The sequence below is a fragment of the Dermacentor albipictus genome, chromosome 9 (genome assembly GCF_038994185.2).
Source record: "Dermacentor albipictus isolate Rhodes 1998 colony chromosome 9, USDA_Dalb.pri_finalv2, whole genome shotgun sequence".
Taxonomy (NCBI): domain Eukaryota; kingdom Metazoa; phylum Arthropoda; class Arachnida; order Ixodida; family Ixodidae; genus Dermacentor; species Dermacentor albipictus.
The window spans coordinates 43972696-43996533 of NC_091829.1; the positions used below are offsets into that span (position 1 = coordinate 43972696).

The 23838-nt window shown below is 44.0% G+C and overlaps 1 protein-coding gene across 2 annotated transcripts; it reads left to right on the forward strand.

The window, feature by feature from the left end:
• The first annotated feature begins 1031 nt into the window (after positions 1–1031).
• On the forward strand, positions 1032–20971 carry Aatf (Apoptosis antagonizing transcription factor). Of its 2 annotated transcripts, none has more exons than XM_070525539.1 (13): positions 1032–1233; positions 2186–2347; positions 5704–5911; positions 7286–7371; positions 8309–8455; positions 10402–10537; positions 11494–11685; positions 13599–13704; positions 14729–14821; positions 14887–15017; positions 16477–16557; positions 19940–20011; positions 20878–20971. In XM_070525539.1, the coding sequence occupies exons 1-13, from the start codon at positions 1146–1148 to the stop codon at positions 20924–20926; spliced, it is 1551 nt and encodes a 516-aa protein (XP_070381640.1). In that variant the 5' UTR covers positions 1032–1145; the 3' UTR covers positions 20927–20971. The 2 variants fall into 2 exon arrangements, with proteins under 2 accessions (XP_070381640.1, XP_070381641.1); XM_070525540.1 differs by having other exon boundaries at positions 14890–15017.
• Positions 20972–23838: the final 2867 nt, after the last annotated feature.

Genomic DNA, 23838 nt, shown 5'->3' on the forward strand with positions numbered 1-23838 from the left:
TGGCCTGATAAGAAATAGTCGCATTGGCTGTAGTCAGAGAGAACGTAGTTGTCGCTGAACCTGGCTGAACCCAGAGGTTGGTAAGCCTGGCTTACCTTGCGCGATTGCTCATGGATACCCAACTATAGTGAACTAGAATATATAACCCAACTAATTCTTGGATTAGCAATTCCCAGCTCGCCATCGTGTGGCTTTGCGCGGTAGCGTTATTTCTTAGGGATATGTGTTAATAGCCAGGAAAGCCGCTCTGTGTTTTCGTAAATTCTGAGCAGAGCCTGTTCCGCCGAATAATATGGAATGTCGGAAATCGTTTCACCCATATAGTTGAGCCTTGCCTTCTTTTTCGGAGTCTGAAACAGTTTTAATGAATTTGTGCGCTTTAAATTTCTCTTTGAGTGGTCCAAAATTTCTTTTTATCTTCCCTTTCTCTCTCTCTCTCTCTCTCTGTTTCTTTTCTTTTCTTTTTTTTGTCCTTACAGTTCCATGGATAGCATCACTTCGAGTTGACGCGGTAGCTCTGTGCTGGACGAGAAGAGCTCACATTTTCTTTTCCTAATACTGCTTGATCTACAGAGGACAAACTAGTTGTAAGTTGAGTTTGCTTGTCTGTTCTTCCTCGCAGTCACGTTTACTCTACATTTTCTCAGCGTGGAATCCGTGGGAATCACGTACAAAGAAACACTAGCTGGACGCCTGCTGAAAGGCACACTACAGCAGCACATTTTCGCTTCCATATCATTCAGACAGCTACTATTTACTACGAATAACTTTCAAATGACTACATCGTCCAAATGGATGCTAGTTTGGCGCGTCGTAAGGGCATTTTTCTTCAACGAGGATAATGAGCGCACTCAGTGCTGCATGCGGGTCGTCTGCTATAGAGTCGGAAGGCAGCGCCGCCATTCGGAGATGGCGCTTGAAAGCGGTAAGGGCGCGGTGGGCTTTGGTGACGTCATAGCCGCCATCGTAGTTGTCACATGTAGCCAAAGTATGAGCCAAAGTACCGTAGTGTAGCCGAATCCTTGCCGAAAGCGGAAGTGGCTTCATCATTTTAAAATGGCAGCGCCCTGTAGCCATCGCATGGCTGCAGCGTAGCAGTATGTGTAAATAGCGTTCTCCTTAAAGCTTTGTTTGTGTACACAGAAATGGCCAGTATGTCGCTATTGAACAATCTAGACGATTTGCTAAACACAGCACCCGCACTTGTAGACCCAGAAGACGATATTCATGAAGGTAAGACTGCTTTTTATTGGCTGTGCGCAGTCCGCTTGTTGCATCTTGATGGGCTGAGCTCTTCGCATTGCACAAGCTTAACTGAGAGCAATAAAACTCAGGATAAAAGACGATGCCGGTTCAGTCGTCGCGTAAAACCTGGTGGTCCTAGAATGTGTGTAACATTAAGCACTTGTAACCCGCTGTATACTTTTGGCAGTTCTGCGGCGTGTACGCATTGAACGAAAAAAAATAAGCGGTTACTAACGGTCTCTCTACACGGCGATACGAGAAATTAGTTCTGATCATGGACGCGAGCGAATCGAAAACGCAAACACGCGAATCTACGGCTGATCATGCTTGCAAACGACGTCATGTATGTTAGAATGAATACATGCGTTATCGGTTCCTTCCATAATATAGCTCTAAATTCAACCGCCATTAACACTCACAATACAAACACGCGAGCCAATCAATCAGCAGACTTCAGCAAACTCGTAAACTGCGACAGCAGCAGATTGTCGTAGTGGACACTACCATCGTAAGAACTTCTTGATGGTCCCAACGGCGTCTTCGTACGGTGCTATTCGTCCCGAATTATATGTACATTGGCTGCGTGGCGCGTACGAACCCCGCACAGACTGCGAAGCACGTATGTTGTGTGACAGCGAAGTGGTGAGCGCCGTTAGCTCCTCCACCTACCGACTGCTCATTCCCGCAGGAATTTCGGTGGTGGGATAAGTTTTGTTTTTATTTGCCGTATGGCCCGAACAGCGCTGATAATGAAAAAGTGCCCCGATGACGACCGTGTGTAAAAGACGGATGAACACAGCAAACCCAGTTTCGATCAGCTTTCACTTGCTGTTGAAGTAAACGACATAAGTTACTCCTCTCTTTGTCACCCGGGGTTTCGGATGTCTAAATTTTCTCCTTTTGCCCCACAAGTCCTTGATCCTCGACTTTCTCTTGGCAGATACCAAGGCAAGGCTGGTGAACAAATGCAGTGCTGACTACGAGGATAATACGGTTCAAAAGCCGAAGCCTGGAAGGCGGCCTCAAGTCATATTGGGCGATCGCTACGTCGGAAAAAAGGTGTCCAGAAAGGATTTAGACGATGATGGTTTTGACACTGATGGTAAGTTTCTAACCTTGCAACATCTGTCCCACTTTGCATGGACCACTTGTGAATGCCTCTTTGGTGACTGTCCTCACATTATTAACGTATCACATGCTTTACAGTGTTTCATGGAGCTGCAGCATGGGGTACTTGAAATATTTCTGTATGCTAGGCAAATGCCTCGCAACTCGAACACATGTCCCTCACAGCCATGGGCCGGTCCATCCTGCAGAAACTCGGTTACAATTACCAGTCGAACAACGCGGTCAGAAACAGATCATTCCACCCAACCTCAGCGACATGCTGATCGTCGCCCCTATCTCTCGAGACATGCACCCCGAATGTAACGGGTGCCGATGCCAGGCTCGTGCCAAGGCACTGTTGCGCTCCTTTAGCGGGAAGAGGACTGTGCGCTTCATAGAAGCAGCAGGATACACACGAGAACACCAATTCACGGCAGTAGTTGTAGACGTTAACTCCCGGCTTACGCATGCGTGAAGTGTCGGAACAGCCAGAAACAGCGGAAGAGGTTGCGATTGTGCTTGCGCCTACCAACCCCCTCTGCGCGGCAGTTCTTAGCAACTCACAATCCACAGTTCGTAACTATGCGCGGAGGCGCATTTCCTCCAAAGCACTCCAGATCCAATGGAAAGCTGGTCGATAGCACTTTAATAGTACCGCGATCATGTGGTTCCTAGCGCATGCCGCCACCCCTACCAATGAGGGCCATCCTAACTTGAACGAGGTAGCACACCGCTCTGCGCGAGAACTGACCCACCGCGCAGAATTGGAGACCCTCTCTTCGTGTTCGGAACTCCTGGTTCGAAACATGCTAGAATGCTTAGTCAGATACAACGATATCACCAAGCACTACCACCTAGGCAGGTGGATATTGCCCCCCCTCTCACCCCAAACTTGAATGTTGCCAGGCAGTCGTCTGGCGACAACTGCAGACACAAACCTTCTCCAGTCCGGTACGATTGTGGCACATTTTTTGCACGCAATACCCAAGTTCTCTTTGCAAACAACTAGAGCGATGCTCTCACACATGTTGTGGGAGTGTCCTGTTATCTCAGCTAAAACTCTAGTATCTCCGGAGGTTCCTGCATTGAATTGGTCTGCCGCTCTGTGCTGCTCCAACCTCAAGACACAAGAGTGGGCAGTCCAGCATGCCCGAGAGGTGGCGACGAGGCAAGGCTTTGAAGTCCCCTCATGGGAGATGTGAGCCCGGGTCATTAAACTATGCCAGATTTCAAATAAAGTTGTTTCCATCCTTCTTCACCTTCTTCACAGCCTTCTTCACCATTAACTTAAAGCAATGTTCACATCCTAACTTTCTGTCACTGCAACTGCATGTTATGCTGCATGCTTTATCAAGAGCACAATTGAAGCATTAGGAACAAATAAGCATTTAATTCAAATACTCAGGAGGCTTCGGAGCATACTTGGTTGTGCATTATCAAAATGAAGCTTTGAAATGCACTCTTGTGAACCAGGTAGTATCTGTGTATTCTAAATGTGTTAGTAAATGCGTATTGACTGTGTAAATGGCAAAGCGGGACAATCAGTTTTTCTCTAGCTAGAATTGTCAGGCCAAATGGCACCAGTATTATATCAAATAATGTTGCGATCAAGCATATTGAAAGTTAATCTTAAAAGAACACATAAGTACAGCAAGAGTAAAGTGTACGGAACAATACCCAGACCAGAATGCAATGTCTCAGCAAAGTTTCAGTGCAAATGATTGCAGTTTAGCTGGAATATCTGTTCCTTTGCATGATGCAATGGGTTTTATTATATAATATCATGTTTTTTTATGTCCTCAATGGCCCGGGTGAAAATCATCCCACTTTTGTGGCATTTTCAGGTTAGATAATGCAAAGTTAATGATGTGAAATACTAGAAAAGTATTCCATTTGTGACGAGTGGCTATTCCATTAGAAAACTGAATTGAATAGGATGATATTCATCTTAAGTAATTTATAATTATTCGCACACCTCTACTTTGAGCCATTCTTAAAGTATACACCCCACGCAAGCAACCTCTCACCTGACGGTAACAAGCAATGCGATCGCCATGGCTATCATATCCACTCGTCACCTATAAGTTGAACACCAGGGGAGCGACAACTTTGAGTGATGTCTCCCCGGTGTTGCCAGTATAAGGGTCGTAAATATGCGCCGAAACTCGCTTAACGCATGCTTTAATAATTTAAGTTGATGTGCTTTGCAGTAAAGAGCAGCATAGAATATTTCTGAAGGTCTTTGAGTAGGTTCTTGTCCTTGCACATTTGAAATTTTGGTCATTTGCTCATTCCGTACAGCATTCGGTAGTACCTTACTGATGTACATCGAGTTCTGGCTCTGCACTATTGGTTAGTCGCTCACAGCACTTCCGGGCAACGAGTGACGAATTCTATATCTCCAGAATCGAGCAACGAAAACGAGCGATCTGTTCGCGCAATGGCCCATTTTGCCACTTGAAGCCATTGCTCGTTGCTGTCGTGCACAAAATCGCTCTCATGGGGTTTAGGCTTAAGTGCTTGTGGTGTTTTGTCACAAGTCTCTTCATAAGAAACTTGCCCTTGAACCTATTTTTTATTTGAACGCAGAAGCTTGTGCCCCAGTTTGAAGGCCATGCATCAAAAATTCTGGCACACTTTAAAACTGATTGCCAGTGGCTTTGTTGCAGTTATAATTTTTCGACTTTGACTGTTTATCGTGAGAAATTAGCTGATACCTAAACAATCTCTGTAGTGAACGCCATCATATTTAGTATTGGCAATGCTAACAGCAGCAAAACACAAGCTAGTTGTTTAGATTTTGTCAGCGACATTTCTACTGCCATTCATTGTGCACGCCAACAAGCCTTCATTCAGGGATGGAAAGATGCCTAGCCAAGCTTCACCTGCTGTTTGTATATTTCAACAAAATTATTTGATGATTTGAGCTTGTTTCCTGTGACAGGAAAGGTGCAGTCAGAGCAAAGATAAAGGTCTCCAACATGCTTGTGTTTCAGGGTTCTTGAAAGTGGCACCTTGGGGTAATCTATATGTTCACGAATTTAATGACCTCCATTATTAAATGGAGGTCATTAAATTCGTGGGCTGAAACATACTTTATCTGTGTTTGGTTTCCATGATCGTTAAATGCCAGCGCATAAAAACCAGGGACAGATGTAAGGAGACATGAACGTCAGTTCTTTGTTTTTTACGTGCTGGAATTTGATGATCATTAATAACCTACTAGGCCAAATTTCAGCTATAGTTGGTTTCCATGTATATTTAGGATTGTATGACTTCTTGTTTTTTCTGTTTGGTGATGTTCAATTGTTTTTGGCTATCTGTCGTAATATACTTTCTTCACATACCTAGATGACGATTCGCAAAGCAATGAAGATGACGGAGATGATATGTCTGATTTGGACAGCAGTGGTGAGACAGATCAACTGGAGAATGCAAAGAACGAGGAGCATGAGCCATCGGCATCTGAAAACAGCGACAATGAAAATGAGTTGGATGACGAGGAGGGCGAAGAGGATACTCTCCTTGATGGTGCAACATCCACCTCAAACCAAAAGAGGTCAGAATAGCAGTTGCTGCATATCAACAGAGTGCTTTATAAAGATTCAGGCTGTTAATCTCAAGATTGTGGGTTTTGTTTGCTGCATCAGTAGCTAATGTTCGTGAGCCGTGCACCTGACACAGGTTCTGTAGTACAGATGGAGCATGTAGCTGTTGTTGGTTGTTTGCATAATGGGGTATGGCTAACAACTTGGGTGACTAGGTATGTGCCACTGGAAATGTGCAGCTCCAAAATGACAAAAAAGATCCCTTAAACTTCTCTTACACTGAGTGGAATCGAACCCATGTCACAAGGGTTCCTCGAGGACAGCAACGCGATGCCTTAGCAGGCTGCACCAGAAATGCATTGGGTATGGGTCACTTTCAATGAACAGCTTTCATGCCAACGTTTTAGCGAGCTCTGCCATGAATACACTAGGTATGTACCGCTCTTCAGTGAACTTCTTGTCAACTTGGGTCGCCGAGTATGTGCCGCCGAGTGTGCGGCAAGTGAGGAGACAATCCTCACCATTTGCATGCACCGGTGTGCCACGCATTTTGGAGGCCGCACGCAGACTTCGCAGGAGCAACTCTAGATGGCATCGAGTGTTTGTGGGGAAGTGCCAAAGAGGAATCCTGCTGCAGTACACGCTTCATAACTCATTTCGACAGTGGCAATACGTTGTGTCGCAATATTGATTAAATGCTGAACTGCATTACTGTTGGCAGGGGGTGGCAGAAAGTTAGGTGGGCGGATGAGATTAAGAAGTTCGCAGGGACGACATGGCCACAATTAGTACATGACCGGGATTGTTGGAGAAGTATAAGAGAGGCCTTTGCCCTGCAGTGGGCGTAATCGGGCTGATGATGATGCTTACTGTTGACCGTCATCGTGAGATAGGTATTGCCAATTTATTTCATTATATTTTTCTTTATCACAAGAGTGTAAGTCACTTCCCACTGATGCTAACAGGTTAGTTATGTGAGTAAAAGATAAGGATGAAAAAAAAAAGGCAGCATGAGCGTTGATTTCCAACTTACAAAAGATGCCAGAAAAGTGAGATACATATCTTTTCTTTTAACCTGTTGTCATGAGTTATCAGCGTGCTCAAACTGATACTTTTGCACTGATATTTAGTCCTTTAATCATAACCACAAGCTTTACAAAATATTAACTAACACTGTATGATTAGGAGTTCCACCATGTAACCTAACTGTACTGACTCCTTTCTGTTCATGTATTGGTGAAGAAGAAAAATCCCATTCCCCTCTGCAATGGTAAACGCCTCTGGGGGTGCAATGAACAAACAAAATTCTGTTAAGTGAGGGAAAATTGATTTCTATTCTTTCAACAAGTCATTTATGACAGTTTATCTTACTTCTTTTTTTTCAGCTCTGAGGCGGTCGGGATGGATAACTTTTCAGCTGTAGATGTCGCAGCTGAAGTCAAGAAGGGAAAGGCTGTCCATTCCCAACTGCGTGAGTTTTGACATTGCCATCTTGTGACCGAAGCTTGCATGCCTTACAGCAGGGGTTTCCAAACTTTCTGGCCTTGGATACCTTCCCATCTTTCTGATGTGGATGTGGTAATTTTAAGTGTTGCATTGACACTCTTGTGTAAAAATCCACCAAAGGAGGGATGGGGTCGAATTCGTTTTGTCCACTCACAGAACTGAGTTTTGGAACTCCTGCCTTAGAGAATGCTTTTACTTATCTCATTTACCATATCTTCTTCAGGCGTCGATTGAATCCACCCCCGAAAATTTAGTTTCATGTTTCCTGTACCTTCAGAATCATGAAAAGCATACTGCTGCATAAGAGATTAAGAATTTTCAATTCTTGATTGTGGCTTTTTTAAGTTTAGAGAATGTGGACTGCATGTAAGAACTCTCTATACAAAACGTTAGAGATGAGAACATCAGCCATCCATTTCATGTGTTGCATGCTTGGAAAGTGAAACAAAGTGGACCCACCACATTATGACATATTGTTGGCATCAAGCGCAAACAGCCAGATGTCTATCCTTCGACTCATTTTACTAACACACTTAACACATATTATTCAAACTTGCAGTACTGGTCCAACCAGAAGTGTTGTAAGATGCATGCAACACATTTTATATATCATTACTTTCATCAGTACTTTTGCTTTTGGCGCACTACTTTGGTGTGCACAATTGAGCACACAGCACCTGAAGGAGTTTTACTATAACAGAGAGTGACTACCTAATTCAATACCCATTCTATCCCCCCCCCCCCCCCACCTAATCAATATACCGCAGTTTCTTTTCCTTTGATTTCAGTAAATTCTGCAAGTTCTATATGTTCTCACATCCGTGAAATTGTTTCATGACCTTTAATCAAAAGTTTAGTTGTTTTTTTTTGTCGAGTGACTGGCATCTCCTCTTTGTGTGCAGAGATCTGGGACAGCATCTTAGAGCTGAGGATCCAGTTGCAGAAGCTGCTGGTGCTGGCCAACCAGTTTCCAAAGCATGACCAGTATCCCCTGTTTCGGTCAGCCGCTCTGGAACAGGACAAGAAGAACGGCAACCTCATTGGACAAGGTGATGACAATGCTTGCCATGCTTGCATACTTTGGTTTGGTTCACTTTCACTAAGACATGTACAAAGCAGTCTCCTGCCATTTAGCATGTGCATAACGCATGGCGACTGCCAAAGAACCCAACAGTCACTGAAAACAAAGATAATCACAGGACTTGTTTATCTGCTGTGACACCTTAAGTGGACACCAGAGACAAAGCTAAGTTTAGCTATATTACTAAATAGCCCTTCTATAATGCCAAAAATAAAAGCCAGCCATACTGTAAGAGGAGGCTTCATAACAAGATTTTATAACTACTACCGGGCAGGCACGCCTATGGCATTCAGAGAGTGGCCATGCGTGTAATAATGCTCACGCAAGAACGGGAACACTACGTTTCGTTTATCCAGTGACAGCATTTTTAAAGCCGTTATCAAGCAGCTATAGTACATGTGTTGACGTCAGCCTGACGTCACGGCAAATGTGGTTTTTTGTCCTTGTTGTCACTTTCACTTTGCAGCAGAAGGAAAGGTGCAAAAAAGATTTCACCGATGATTACGGTACTCCATCATGCAAATTTTGAGCACAGCTGCACATGTGTTTTGAATTTGTTATATATTGTGGCAAAGGATTCAATTCCGAATGACAAGGTGCCCTCGGCAGCAGCACTGAGCCTCTGCTCAGGCAACTTGTTTGGCGGCAGACGTAGTATTTCCACCGGTTGCATCGCCGATTGTTCCAAAATAAAGCATGAATATGGGAACGCATGGCTCGTGCGGAGCTCGTTCTCTAGCGGCGGCAGCGCCGTAGGTGATAGTAGTGTATGCGCAGTGGGTCCGAAGCCTACACCAGCGCTTTGTTCCCTTGCTGGCCACATGCCTGGTCTACGCCAGCACTGCGCTTTCCTCCTCACCCTTTTGCCCTACCCTTCTCCAATTTCTGCCTCACATTTCTGCTACACCCTCCTCTCCGCTTTCCTCCTTGTGCCTTTTCGCTCTCGCCGCTTTTTTTCATCCCTCACTGCATGCCGTGTTCACTGTCATCTTTCGCTGTGCTTGTTCGCTCGCTGTCCTTGTTTGCACGTCCTTTTCTCATACAGTAATCAACCTTTTACTGCAGAATTAATGTTTTGAAGGAATACTTTATCTATTGGTGCTTCCCTTGAGTGTCCCCATAATTTTTTATTTTTTGGTCATGCTTATTAGAGAAAAATTATTTCATGTATTACATTGTATTGGAAGCTTTACAAGGTCCAAGCATGAATGGCAAACAAAAGGCATTTACAACAAGCAAAATTATATGGATAAGCAATATTGTTGACTGTATGAATGGAGAACGTCTTGCCACGCTAGACTGACAGATAAATTTGGCAAAAATCTGTCTACAAGCTGGAATAAGGGTGGCCAACTGTCACAAACTTAGTGGGACATTTCCAACTTTTGAGTAAATGGCCCGAGACCTGAATTGACCTAATTGAGATGGTCAAACATCTCACAATTTTTTTTCTACTGTAACGATCAGTAAACTATATTCGTTGCGCCTTCTCTTTTGTCTTCTGTTGAATTATCATAAACATAGATTGGATTGGATAAACTTTATTAAAGGTCCTGAAAGACACGCAAACATAAAGTGTGCTTTTGTAGAGGTTCTAGTTGTGTTGTAAGGCCCTTATTGTTCATAATACCGGTACCTCTATGTGTATTAGTAGTAGCATTATTCAGTTAACGACTGCACCTTGTTGTAAATTGCGACATGGTAGGTCTAACAAAAATTTTGCAGCTTTGTTGGACATGCAGACTGGCGACTCCTGGCACTGACAGACTCGGTCCTCATATTATCATTTTGTAGGATACATGGAGTAAAACATTCGCACTGGTGATATTGATCGAATGAAAGAAAGATTTCGTGCTTTCCTGTACGTTTTATTTGAGATAAACTGAATTTGTGTTTTCCATTTCCTCAACATAGCCAGAAGCAGCATCGAGTTCATCATGCACCAGCTTCTCACCCTTCAGGAGCAGCTCAGAGATTCCTATCCTGAGATCCGAAGTCTCTTTTCGAATACCGGTGACAAGGAAAATGGCACTGACGAAATTGACTCCGAGTAAGTGTGCTGCTTGATTGCTTCGCATTGTTGTTCTAGACTAAGCTTTTGCTATTGCATGTGGTGACCATCTTTGCTTCTTGAAACACAAAAGAAAGGAAAGTTTCGAGGGTGTCATTTATTGCAATCGTTTCTGTATGCAAGAGCAAAGAAAAGAAGGTGAATGCGGTATGATGTCAGGTGCATTAAACACGACGACCAGTGTAATGTGATGACGTACACTTAGATGACCCGGAAAGCAGAAAATGAAAAGTCAGAAAGTGATTTGAAATTGTGTTAAATGCATACGTACTAAGCATGAGTAACGTGGCCATAAGTATGTGCTTACTTTGACGTAGAATGTTTTTATGTGGCGTGATATACGATCCCATACAGCGATGCATTTTCATGTATCACTTCACTGACTGCGCCTGCACACATTGTGGTAACAGATCACCCACGTAAATGGCTGTCACATGCTACTCTGAAACACTGTAGAGGTTAGGTGGCACGCACATGAACGGCTGATTTCGCATAGAAGAGGGTGTGTTGGTGGGCGTCATGTTAGTGGACGAGGCAGTCTGTAGTGTCACCTTCTTTAGTGCTTTTTGTGCACCTGACTAACTTCCTTGCTAATACTATGTGCCGTCTTCTTTACTTGCGTGTCTGCATGCCACCGGATATGTCAAGATTTACGTACTCTCCCGTTCACATAAACACCAAAATGTTGGCTTTCTGCTAGGTTGAGCTAGCCACATTTTGAAGCGTGGAGTTCAGAAAAAAAAACAAATTTGTGTTGTATTCAGAGCATTGTTCTAAACATAATGCAAAATCTAGTACTCGCATGCACAAAAAACTCTCATGCTGTTTTTGTGCAAGTATGGTAATTAAGGTTCTGAAGATTGCAGGAGAAGCCCGTTATCCCAAGAAATGCGAGTTGACGATAAGTTCATTAAGCCTCTCCATTGTTCCGACAGAAATGAAGAAATTCCCAGTGACACTGAAGCCGAGGAAAGCTCCGACGAGGCCGAAGGTGAGCCGTCCAATGCCGATTCTGCCAAGAGGAAGGCTGCAGAAAAGGCCCATACCAAGAAACCATCAAAGTGCCGGAAAATGGACGTTTGCATAGCATCAGCTGCAGAGTTCTGGAAGAAGTTTGAACCTTACAGGTATGTACACCAGATGCCACCTTTCGAGGGGTAGAGCTTTTACAAGTGAAAAATCTGTCATATGAAGTCAATAACCAAGGCATCATTGTACTTACTCTTGATTATCTTTAGCAGCACTTTCAGAACACATCAGGGAATAGAATAGAGTTAAGCAGTACAGTTGACTTCCGCTAATTCAATCCTGACGGGACGGACGAAGGTAGTCGAATTATCCGGCGGGTCGAAGTATACGAAAAGCAGAAAAATCGCCGAAACACGCCTTTGATTCACTTAGCAGTACTTGTCTTCAAAGTTAGCTTCTGTGCAACACAACCTTATTATGCGGTGAAGCATTTTAAGCAGTAGGGGGAGGTGCCATTGTTGCGGGACATAGCTCGTGTTCCTTAATTTACACATGCACATGAGCTGTCTCCAGTCACAGGATGAGCGTTGAGATACCTAATAGGTTTACTGGCAGGCCTTCAGAGCTTGAGATAGACCCCTGCTTTTTTGTTGGCTTTACACGCCCCCTCGACTTTCTGAGTATTTTCATCTTACCGCCTTCGTTTTTGCTAGCTTTCCCAAAGTACCGATGGCTTTTCTACACTTCTTGGTGCACGGCGCGTGCGCATGTATATAATTAAAGTATGCGTATTAGGCCCCATTAATGGTCTCATACTATATGAGACATGCGTAGTGGGAGATACTTGGGCTCAAATTGCCTCAGCAATATCACAAACAGCTCTGAATAGCTGCCAGTGTGCTTATTAGGCTTCTAGGTGCTTGTACTCGGACCGGACATGCCGTGTGCGCATGTATAGAGAAGGAATGCATACTACGTCTTGTGACAGTGGCCCCTTCCCATTCTGCTCCAGTGTCCCTATAAACTGTGCAGTTTCTGGATGTTAAACCCCGCAACTTACTTTAGGGGAACTTTCAGCATTGCACAAACAAGGTCAAAAAAGATTGATGCAGACTAGTGACTGGCGGAATGCCCACTGTGATTTAGCACCTGCACAAGAAGAAATAATATTCTTCATTAGGGTGCCATGGTTAGGCATCTTGTTCGTGCTGTAATCTTGCTGTCCAGCGTTCATGCTGCATTTGGGGGTCACGGGTCGCAGTGCAGCCCTGAATGCCCAGATAGACCATCTGTGTAATTGCGCTGACAAGTCTCTATGCATGGAAAATATTTCTCGATCACTTAGGACAGCAGCACATCATCTGCACACATTACCTATTTCTCACCGTCTAGGAAACTACATACTACAGTGGTATGTTTCTTCACCTTGAGCTCTGTCTGGGCATGACACCCAGGGGCAGTCTCTTCTGCGTCATCTGTGCATATGCTCATTCTCTGTGCCCTCCTAATGTGCACTGCAATTGCAACTAACTCATCCGCCAACAAATTGTGTCAAAAAGTGTGCCTACTTCTGTGGGACATGCTTTGTATACATGACTAGTGGAGAATACAAGCTACCATTCTATCCACGCTCAGTTGCTGTGTAACACATTCCAAGCTTATGATGTAACCATTGCACATTTCGGCAAATAAAGCACCAGTGTATGCTCCAAGCTATATTTGCATGGGCACAATGCGTGCACCCGTGCATTAAGTTATGTGAATAAAGGTGTCTGATGATTACGATGATAATACCCCTTCTTACTACAAAAATTAGCAATAGTTTTGTCAGCCTAAAGGAAGCTGGCGTGGCTTGCCAGAAATCTGCTGCCCGCAAAGAACGTTTCACTCCACTGAACGCTACAAGATATTGCTAAATTTAGCAGGAAAACCGCAAACTTGGATTGCCATGACTACGCAAGGATGTGTCTACCGCAGTGACAGTGGACCAACGAAAATCGCACCAGCATAATTTGAAGCCGCTGTTGACAAAACAGTTTCGTTCAGATGGTTGCATTTGTTTTCATTGTAGGAATGCCACCATTGAGAAGTGGTACGAGAGGACACGACTCCTGTCGGGAAAGGTTGGCCGCAGTTTCGCCTCCCTCGAGCAGTCCCCTGTCAAACAGATTGAGCATGTAAGTGTAGATAGCGTCAAATCTCTGTCAGATTACTACAGTCGAACTTGGATATATTGAACTCGGATGGGATTGCGAAATAGTTCGATATATCAATAATTCTATACGGTGGAATCAGGATAAGCGGAAATCGCTTAAACGGAACTGCCTTTAAATGGAACACCATTCTCATTGTAGGTTGGTTTCGTATTCATGCATTTGTGTTCAGGTTTGCCGCTTAGTAAATGTAACTCTTGATAAACGGAACCAGTTTTGCTGGTCCCTTGAGGTTCCTTTTAAAAATGTCCGCTGTACATAAAATAAAAATTTTATTCAAAAATTTTCATGGGGAGTTTACAGCTGTTTGTTATACACGTACACAATAATTCATTATAGTATCTCGGTTCAATATATCCGTATTCGACTGTACAGCCAGTGAAAAGCGGAGTGCTGCAAAGTGCTCATCAGTCACAAGATGATGAGAATTGCAGCCTCCTCAACAGGATTTGCTGCTTCATTCAGTAAATAAAAGTGTTTTGATGTAGTCAGAATTTGTTTATTGTTCTCTTTGATAGCCTCAATAATTTGGCTTTGCCGATTGATGGTATTTACAATAAATAAATAAATGGGATGTTCTGGTTAAATGGGACATTATTGTTCGGTCCTGTGAAATTCGAATGAATAGGATTTTACTATAATGATGCAATGTCCTATGCAGGGCATTTGATGCATTTCTCAAGGGCTCTAACTTACTTGTGGGAAAATCTCTCTATTTCCATTAGTTTTTACTACTCAGTCTCTTTTGTGAGCATAGACAAGGAGCCCTTCTTATGCTTGTCATTCCTATTTACAAAGCACTATGTGAACCTTTCTTAATTCCTTTTTTATAGATTCTGTCGTAATGTCATTTTTTTGATGATTACTAATTAATTTTTTTTATCACATAATGTTTGTTTTGCAGCAAACTACTGCACGTAAATGTGTTCTGAGCTTGCCATGAATAGCGTTAGGCAGGTTTCTCTGACCCATTTCCGATCAACTCCAGATTTTGATGGACGAAGAGCGGCTGCTTCGTAGGACCCAAACCAGACGGTCGTCATACAAAATTCTCGGTGCTGGGGAGGCAGCGAACGACGAGGTGAGAGACAGACAGCCAATTATTTCAGTGCAGCAGAAATGAGTTGCTTTATGAACTGCTTTCAGCAGGAGCAGAAGTCTGGCGTGGGGGAACCGGATGAAGAGATCTTCGACGATGACGACTTCTACCACCATCTCCTTCGGGAAATCATTGAGCGGAAGACCTCCAACATTGACAACCCTGTTGCCCTTAGCCGGTAATCTCTGTTCTAGTTCGGTGCATGCACATCCCACATGTCGTGGCGACGACAATTTAAAGCATGTGCATCCAAACAGTATTAAATTTTTGGCAAACCTGCGCCTGACAAGCAAACAGATAACCTAGGGACTTCTTTGTGCACCAGGAGACGACTGTATTTGTATGAACGCTGCATCTATTTTTGCCAATTGCCAGATTTCATGTGCCAGTTGTACAGCTTGATCACACATAGTGAAGGCCCTTGGAATGTTTCATAGTGGTCTGCACGGTTCCACGCTTCACTCCGCAGGTGCTCTGCTCCAAACAGAAGAACTTCACATTGGCCTAGTTGGTACTTACTGCATATCATATTGACCGCAACTAAGACGGGGACAAACGTTCACTGAACAATATTCAGGGCACAGAAAGGGTGACATTTCGTTTTGTTAGGGAGACCTGACCTGGCCTGCTTCTTGTATCAATATTAGCGGTGTGCATATACTTGAATATCACCAAATCGAAGAGAATAATTGCTGTTTTTATAATTCAGTTCGTGAGTCAATTATGTATTATTCGATTTTTAGAATATTTGCTATGTTCGGTGAGGTACCCGGAGTGGTCGGAGCCTTAACATGAGTGACGTTTTCACGGCGTGCGGTCTCTGTTGGTGCAAGATTGCCGTGGCCTTCCCGATTTCAAAATTTTTGACAGGTGGCAAATGACACTGAACCCAACAATGAAAGTTCCCCTTCTCTTTACCGTTGGTGCAACAGCGGATTGACCCGTACAGCTTCAGCTGTATGTTGTGCATATTGCCTTCACAAGTTGGTGATAACCCGTAAAAACCACCTGACCGTAAAGCTAGAAAAACCCTTCTGTGTATTGGGAAAAAACTGGAAAGGAAGACCTTCTATGCAATAAAAGACTGCCATAAGATAAAGTCCACCATTAAACTAAAAATCTCATAAGATATTCAGTGGAACGTAACTTCACTATAAAAGATCGCCATAAAACAAGGTCCACTAATAAACTGATTATCTCGTAAGAAATCAAGTACAACATAACTTCACTATAAAAGACTGCATATAACGAGGCCATTTACCCTGTAGGCTCGTTTAAGGGCCGCACTTTTTTTCCCCACAATTTTGACTAAGTCCAGCCCTTGCACAGGAGTGAACCCTTTGGCAAAATGGTGCCTGTGCAGTCTCCGTGCACACCCTGGATCCCCAGATGTACTATTGCATCAGAGGTCAACGCGCAGCTCTCGCCATCTTGTAGCAGCACGCAAAAGCACGCAGCGCATGAAAATTCGCCGATGCGCACGCGTGACATCGGGGCAGGGAATACGATTGCTCCTGCATTTAAAATTTATTTTTTCCACATTTTATCTGTCGCAAACAATAGCTTGATGTGCACATGCACGCTTTGTGTGTAAGAGTGTGATAACCTGCGCTGATTACACTAACTTTGGGGCACAGGCAGTGGTTGGAGATCCAGAAGCTCCGGAAGAAGGTGAAGCGGAAAGTGGATACACGGGCCAGCAAGGGTCGCAAGATTCGGTGAGCAACTTTGCAAGCTGTACCTTTTGTGACTGTTATGATTGCACATAATGCAAGTGACAGGTTCAAAGGAAAAGGGAACGGACACAACACTGTGTTCGCTCTGTCACTTCCTTTGACTCCATCTCTTGTACTGTGCCCGATGGGGATTATAAACCAACTTGTTCAACTTTCTGTAGTATTTCTGGCATAACAGTGCTCTGTTATCTCAGGCGCTTTGATTCCTGTCTCATCTCGTTTCGGACATCTTCGATAAAAAGAAATGCATGGCCGATGGTGGGATTGAAGCTTCCAGCACAGCAGTGTGGTGCTGTAACTATATTGGGTTACAATCGCAAGCCTCCTTCTCTTCTATCAAAGCCAACCGGCTTTTTCAAACATTTCGCTTGTGCGTCACTTCGTGTCACATTCTCTTGTTCTCCCCGCATGACAGCTAGGGCTTCGCCATGCCATGCTGTTGCCGTCATACGATTGTCGTCACCATCGTCACCGTTTTGCTGCTGTCGTCATGCGTACGCTTGCATCACCGCAGCTGCTTGCTTTGTGGGAACACGTTGGTCCACCTGGTGATGCTTTGCAGAAGCTCCAAATCGTGCTGATAGCCAGCTACGGGCAGAATGCTTTGCATAACATCAATTCCGTCAGTGCATGGGATCTGCATAATTATTTTTTAATTAGGTTAGCATTCTTAGGTCACCTCGTGCACTTTCCAGGGACTGTCTGTCTCTCTATCTGTCTGTTATCTATCTATATCTATGTCTCTAACCGTTTTTCCACCAACTTTGGTCACTGTGTACTCCTCTGGGCTGCTGAGCTGAAGCAGCTGGGTTAGAAATTCATTGCCTGACCAACTTGGGTCACTTGGTGTGTGCCACTGGATGTCTCCTCAATGAACCTTGCAGACACCAACGAGGGTAACTGTGTGTCACATAGTATTCGCGGCTGTTCAGTGGCAAAAAAAAAAAAACATTTCTCTGGTGCTGTGTGGAATCAAACCATCCTCATACATAATCAGACAGTCTTGTCTGAATGTGTATTTGCACAAGTGCCACCTATGTACTTTGCACCAGCATCGCTGAATGATGCAGAGTTTCCAGAGGGAAGTGTGAGAGAGGGGCCCGGCCGCATACACGCCTTATACGTGACGCGTCTTTACTGTGGCAATAGGGTGTGTCTCTACATTGCTTCTAACTGCTAATTTCATTAGCATCGACATTCATCATGAGATGGGTTCAGCCACGATTTTTTTCTTTAGTACGACCTGTGACGGGATTTAGACGCTTGAAACAGGGTTTGCCGTGACCACCCACCCTTCCTGTTACACTGTGTCGTCGTCAGGCCACCTCCTTCACCCTTGGTTTCAACCCTGCCACATGGTGAAGGAAAGGAAAGCTGTGTCCCCTACTGCTTCCACTGGGTTTCGAACTACTGCCCCTGTAGTAAATGTGAGGTTGGGAGCTGGTACTGAGCTAGCATGCGTTTTCAGCGCTTGGTAATTTGGGTGGGGTTTTGGCTACTGCACACACACACACTGTGTGAGTTGTGTCATCTGTACATGTACAGTCAGTCACCGACCTATAATTCAGACTTGACAGAAACTACTGAAAATTCTAAATAATTGGGAGTATGAAACACCATTGCGTTCACCAAAGAACAAGTGACTTTATTCCAGATGTGGCCAGGAAAGCTTGTCAACACATTGCTGTGTGCACATACAATTGCCTGCATCCTGGTCAGTCTATGTTTTGACCATTTTCATGCTGTATTGCGGATGCTAGCCAAAAGTACAGTCAACGCATGCACTGAATCTATGTCCCTTAAGACCGTAACAAGAGTCGGCCGCACTGCAATAGCCGAATGACCGCATGCTTCATCACAAGTTATTATCTGGAGTTCCCCTTACTTTATAGCTGCTCTTTTTGTCACAGACATCGGGGATAAAGTTAAACCACTTGAAGCTGCTTTATTTTACTAACCAACAAAATTTCTTAATAGCGATCAAAGAAGCTGCCCTGGACTGTGTGACTGCTTAGAACATAAACGAATTCTGAACACGTGGAAATCATGCCACGAGCCTTTGGTATTAGCCACTAGGCTTGGCTTGTCCTGGTCTTTGTGCACAGCCGGAGGCTGTTAGATTTACTAGGCTTTGCTAGTTTTGGTTTTGACAAGGCACTGGCAACAGATCTGCGGACCATGTCGGTAACCATGGGGCCGGTGACGTATCAGAATGAAAATACATATATTGCTATTTCTGCCGGACTCTGTGGCCGTGCGGTTATGCAGTGTTAGATATGGCGCCGTTTCCTGAGGCTACTTCGAGTTCCCCAAACCACTTCGAATCGCAGCACAGCTAATTGAGGAATGCAGAAGCAGGGGTGCCACATTCCTGAGGCAGGACACTTGCAAACAAGTTCGTACGCCGCCGGGATTAGAAGGGGCCTTTGGACAATAGAGCCCAATCGTCACCCCTCTTCGCCTTTGAAGAAGGCATTTGCCACCACTGCGGAGCCGTACCACCGGGAGCAGGTGGGCCCTCGTACAATGGAGCATGAGCGCCCCTCCCCTTCTCCACCTTAGAAGAAGTGCATGGCAAGTCAGCGAGGCAAGACCGCAGAGAGCCGCCGGGTGTGACACCGCGACACGGGCGCCAACGATTGGCCGAAAATGGCGTCATCTGAGCGGACTCTCCCATTGGTCAAACATGACGTGACTTCCAGTGCTCGAAGGGTTTATAAGAAGCATTCCAGAGAGGCCAGAGGATTCCCTGATTGCCTTGATTGACCTCTCTTGAACTTCTTGCCGCAAGCCGCAGCGTCCGAGTTGCTGCCGGCCCGTAATGACTGTACAAGTGTTACTTGACTCTCACCTCTCTGTATATAATGTAAAATAAATACTCCCAAGTTTGGTTTTCATCCCGAAGTCCGGCCTTCAACCCCTACAGCAGGTGGAGTCCAAATGACCAAATGGCACGCTGTAAGGTGTCCAGAATTTCAGTTACTATCTTATGCATTATGTCTATGGGGCCAGTAGTGGGACTGCGAAGCTGCCCAAGTAATTGAACATATGCAAATTATTGGCTTCCTAATAATCAGTTGGCAACTTTATTTTGGAGCCTACAGCAGGCTGTAGTACTGCAGACGACGTAGACAGCATGCACATCGCAAAGCAGACTGTGCTCTTGAGAAGGTGACTGTGTCCACTGTGAGGACCTGTTGCTGCAGTAATGTCTTCAGAGCCGGAGAAACTACTGAGGTCTACTGACTTTACAGAGCGGGTTATGGTGCATAAATTTTCCTGCATTAGGTTGCCTGTTTAGCATTGAGCATTGAGATGCTGGTTTACTTTACTCTTTCTATTCTCTTTATTTGCACACATCCAGGTATGACATCATTCCAAAGCTGGTCAACTTCATGGCGCCGCTGGACAGATCAACATACTCCGAAGAGGCCAAGTAAAAATTCAAACAGTTTTCTGCAGAGCCATCATGCTCACATATAGCTTATTTTCTGAGAAAGAAGGAAGAGTACAGTGCATCAGTAGCTGTTAATGCCAGAACAATATGAGCATAACATGTTTCATGTAAATAAGGTAAAGTTTATCACAGGCAGTATCAGTGTATTTTGCTGCAGTGTCATTGTAGCAGTTGTCTTGCTTGACCATAAGTATTTATCTGTGCATAAGCTGATGTATATTCATAGATATGAAGCACATAGACAGTACTAACTAAACTGCTGATGAGCAGAGGCTTATGTCCCAAACTTACATTTTAGTAGGCAGATATTTTTGAGAACCTAAAAGTGCAGAGGTATAGAGTGTCAGTCCAATTAGCTTAGCATGCTGTAAAGTATTTTGGTTTTGTGAACCTTTGAATTTAGATCAAGATATGGTCATGCGCATCTGTGTGCGGCTGTTGCCTTAGAGCTTCAATGACTGCATTACTATAGGCTTTCACCCATATAGAAGTGAACAGGTGTAACAGGAAGCACGTGCTTCCAATCTGTCGACCTGATCCTCTTGCTAAATCTATCTGCCTGCATTGTGCAGCCACTATCAGCCAAAGCGTCAACTGAAATCGTTATCTGCCAATTTGCATGCATTCTTTTATTAGTCCAGAATTCACCAAAAGAATGTTACTGTTTACAGTTTTACTGAGTTTTCTGTATGAAAAGTGATGCAGCTAAACTACAATGGCAGGCTTTGCCGAGTAAAGAAAACTGCTTTGATAAATAAGCAATGCTGGGCGTCATTATGTGCTTTTGCATGGCTACAACCACTGCATTGGTTCGACACTGACTACTGTTGTGCTTACCCTTTCAGGACGGAGCTGTTTGGAAGCTTGTTTGGACAAAAGAAGTATGCTGAATGAAGGGCTGCTAAAAATAAAGAAAAAAAAAAGTTTTATAGACTTTTATTTGGGCTGCATGTTGGTCTTCTTCTCTTAAATATGTGACAGTTATCTTTGTTTTTAGGGTAAAATAGTGCCCGCTTGTTATTCCATACCATGTATCAGTTTTAGGTAACAGTACAAATCACTATGGATTGCCTACTCATGTTATAACATTACCATGAGTCGACATGAGTGCATAGTCATAAGGCTCTAGATTGCTGCAACAGCATCCGGCATCAGCCTGGATGCATGTTGATTGTAGCATGGCCAAACAGCTCTTATTCATAATGTGCTGTCAGCAGCAGAAGTCTGGATACCATGGGAGCATTGAATAAGGCTTGGGTATGCAGCAAGGAATTCGGAGGCATGTACATTGATTGCACATTTTAGAGCATTTCACACCATTAAATTTCAGGCTGTTTGTCTAGAGTGTCTGAATGTTCCTGTTCTTTTGTTTTATTTTTTGGCAATGGCCATGGTATCCAAACTTTTGTTTCTTGTGATACATGTAAAGTGTTATTAGGGGCAGAGGCGAGGGTGGCAAGAATGCTAACTGCACTCTGGCTAATTTAGTACTACAGGCAATATTGGATTGTAAAGGCTGTACTTCATACAAGATTTCCACATGCAGCGCCTTTAGTAGGGGTAAACATAAAAGTCACAGGCCTGGGTGCTGCACTTTGATTAACGTGACGCAGGCACTAATGCACTGTAAAACCTGTACGCAGTGTCGGCAAATATCTAGTACACTCATGTAATGGTTCGCATTACAAGTTGCTGACTCTGGTGCCACAGACCCTGTGCACACTTCATGATGCCTGAAGCTGCTTGCAGATGTGGCATGAAAAACATGCTGGAATTCTGAAATTCCTTTGAGCTTTTCATTGCAAGACTTCTTAAATGCAGTAATAGTGTTGCATTTTCTAGGTACCCCTCACTCCAGCACTTTCAGCCATCCTTGATTCACTGAAGCTGTACCACTGCTACAGTCATTTTCAAGTGGACATGATCTAAATCATGCCACTCATATCAATCAGTCACGATGCAAACTCTTGTAAAGGGGTATGAATCGAGATTAATTAGTATTGAAAGCACCCATGTCAATGGGGAAAACTGCCTGCTGCAACATGGAACTTTGAGCGACCATGTGTGCTGGAAGGTAAGTGAAAAGAGTGATCAAGAAACCATTGCGTGAATTAAGGTGTCCTGCTTATGCCTTTTTTCCTTGCTAAGTTAAGAATAGGCCAAGCACAAGCTTGCCTGTATGTTTGTTCAGTCACGGCAACGCGAGCAGACCGTATGCTCATGAGCCTCTGGCTCTTAATGTTAACATTAAAGACATCCATTTCCTAGTGCTGTGAATTATAATGTGAAACAATATGAGGCAGGCCTTTAGCTTCTCTGCTCATTGTTTGTTTGGCAAAACTGACTTAGAAAATGTGATTACTCCTACCACATCTTTGGTAGCTGGCATTATGTTTTTGCCAAGATTACCTGCCATGTGTCCCTTACTCTGAAGTTTTTGGGCAAGATATATTATTACTGGCCAGAAATCTGGCCTCTGACACAAACTTCGTTTTTTAGCAATTTAGCAGTTGTCACTACAGGATGCAGCCTACGCAGATCATTCCAGGCTTGTGCAGTAAAGGCTTGTCCATCAAGGCAGATGAATGATGTGTTAAAAGTAGCAGCATCCGAGTTGCTTTACAGCTAAGTTATTGACTGTTTCATCCGTGAGACCACTGGTTGTAGGCGAACTTATTGGGCAAATTTGGTAAGTACAAGAAATATTGTGTACGTATGAATGATAATGTGGCTTTTAATCACAATCGAGGATGTCCAGTTAGAGGCGTGAATTTTGATAGCTTAAAGTTGTACCTTTTGCAGCCAATGACATGAACAGCACAAATGTTTTGCAGAGTGAAACGGATGCTGTGGCCAAGAGTTCCAGCAGGTAACACTTATGCCATGGCCTATGGGAAGGACCGCAAGCTCTGTCTGTAGTTTCGGCTGGTACGTTAGAAAGGCACGTGACGTAGCTTGCATCTTAACAAAGAAAAAAAAAACACGAAAAAGACCTAGACGAACTAGAGAGAAACGGCAAACAGGTGTTTGTCGTTTCTCTCTCGCTCGTCTAAGTCGCTTTCGTGCAGTTTTAAGATAACCACACCAACTCTCAGTTTTGTTGAGTAGCTTGCACTGCTAGTAAGCACTTAGTAGCAAGAGAGTTCTTTGTCTCCATCCCAAATCCAGTCTGCCGTTGGTGATGGTATGTCTCGAAATGAAGTGACAAAAATAGTCGACTTACCGCTTCGCGAGTTAACGTTTTTCTAGTGGCATGAATGCTTCGTGTAGTGGAGCGGATGAAAATAAGTTATCAATATACTGTCTGAATATAGAAATGATTCGTTGCATACCCAGTTAAGTTTTAGCCATCCGCTGCTATCGTTCAGCCACAGTCGCATGAGCTATCCAAGGTGTTACTAGGATGTGACAAATAATAGCCTCTCAACATTATATAAAGTTGTTGACGTGAGAGTAGTCCACGTTAATCCGTGCAGCAAGCGAGGTCAAGGGTGTGAACAAGATGGAAGCCTTATATTGTGATTACGTGACCTGCTTTCGGTCAAGTAAAGCGGCAATATAGCTGTCATATCTTTAATTTTGTAGCAAATTATCCGCCGTACTCTACAAAAGTGCGCAATAGTTATGAAAGTTGCTTCTACACATGCTTGAAAGACCCGCGCCATACCGCACGGCTGTTGCACATGGTTGCCCGCTTGGTACGTCGTCTCCAACTGATGTCAACAAAAAAAGGACGTCACCTATACCCAAACTACGACGAAAAGCAAGTGCACCTCTCGAACATTGTATTACGGAGAGTATGAAAG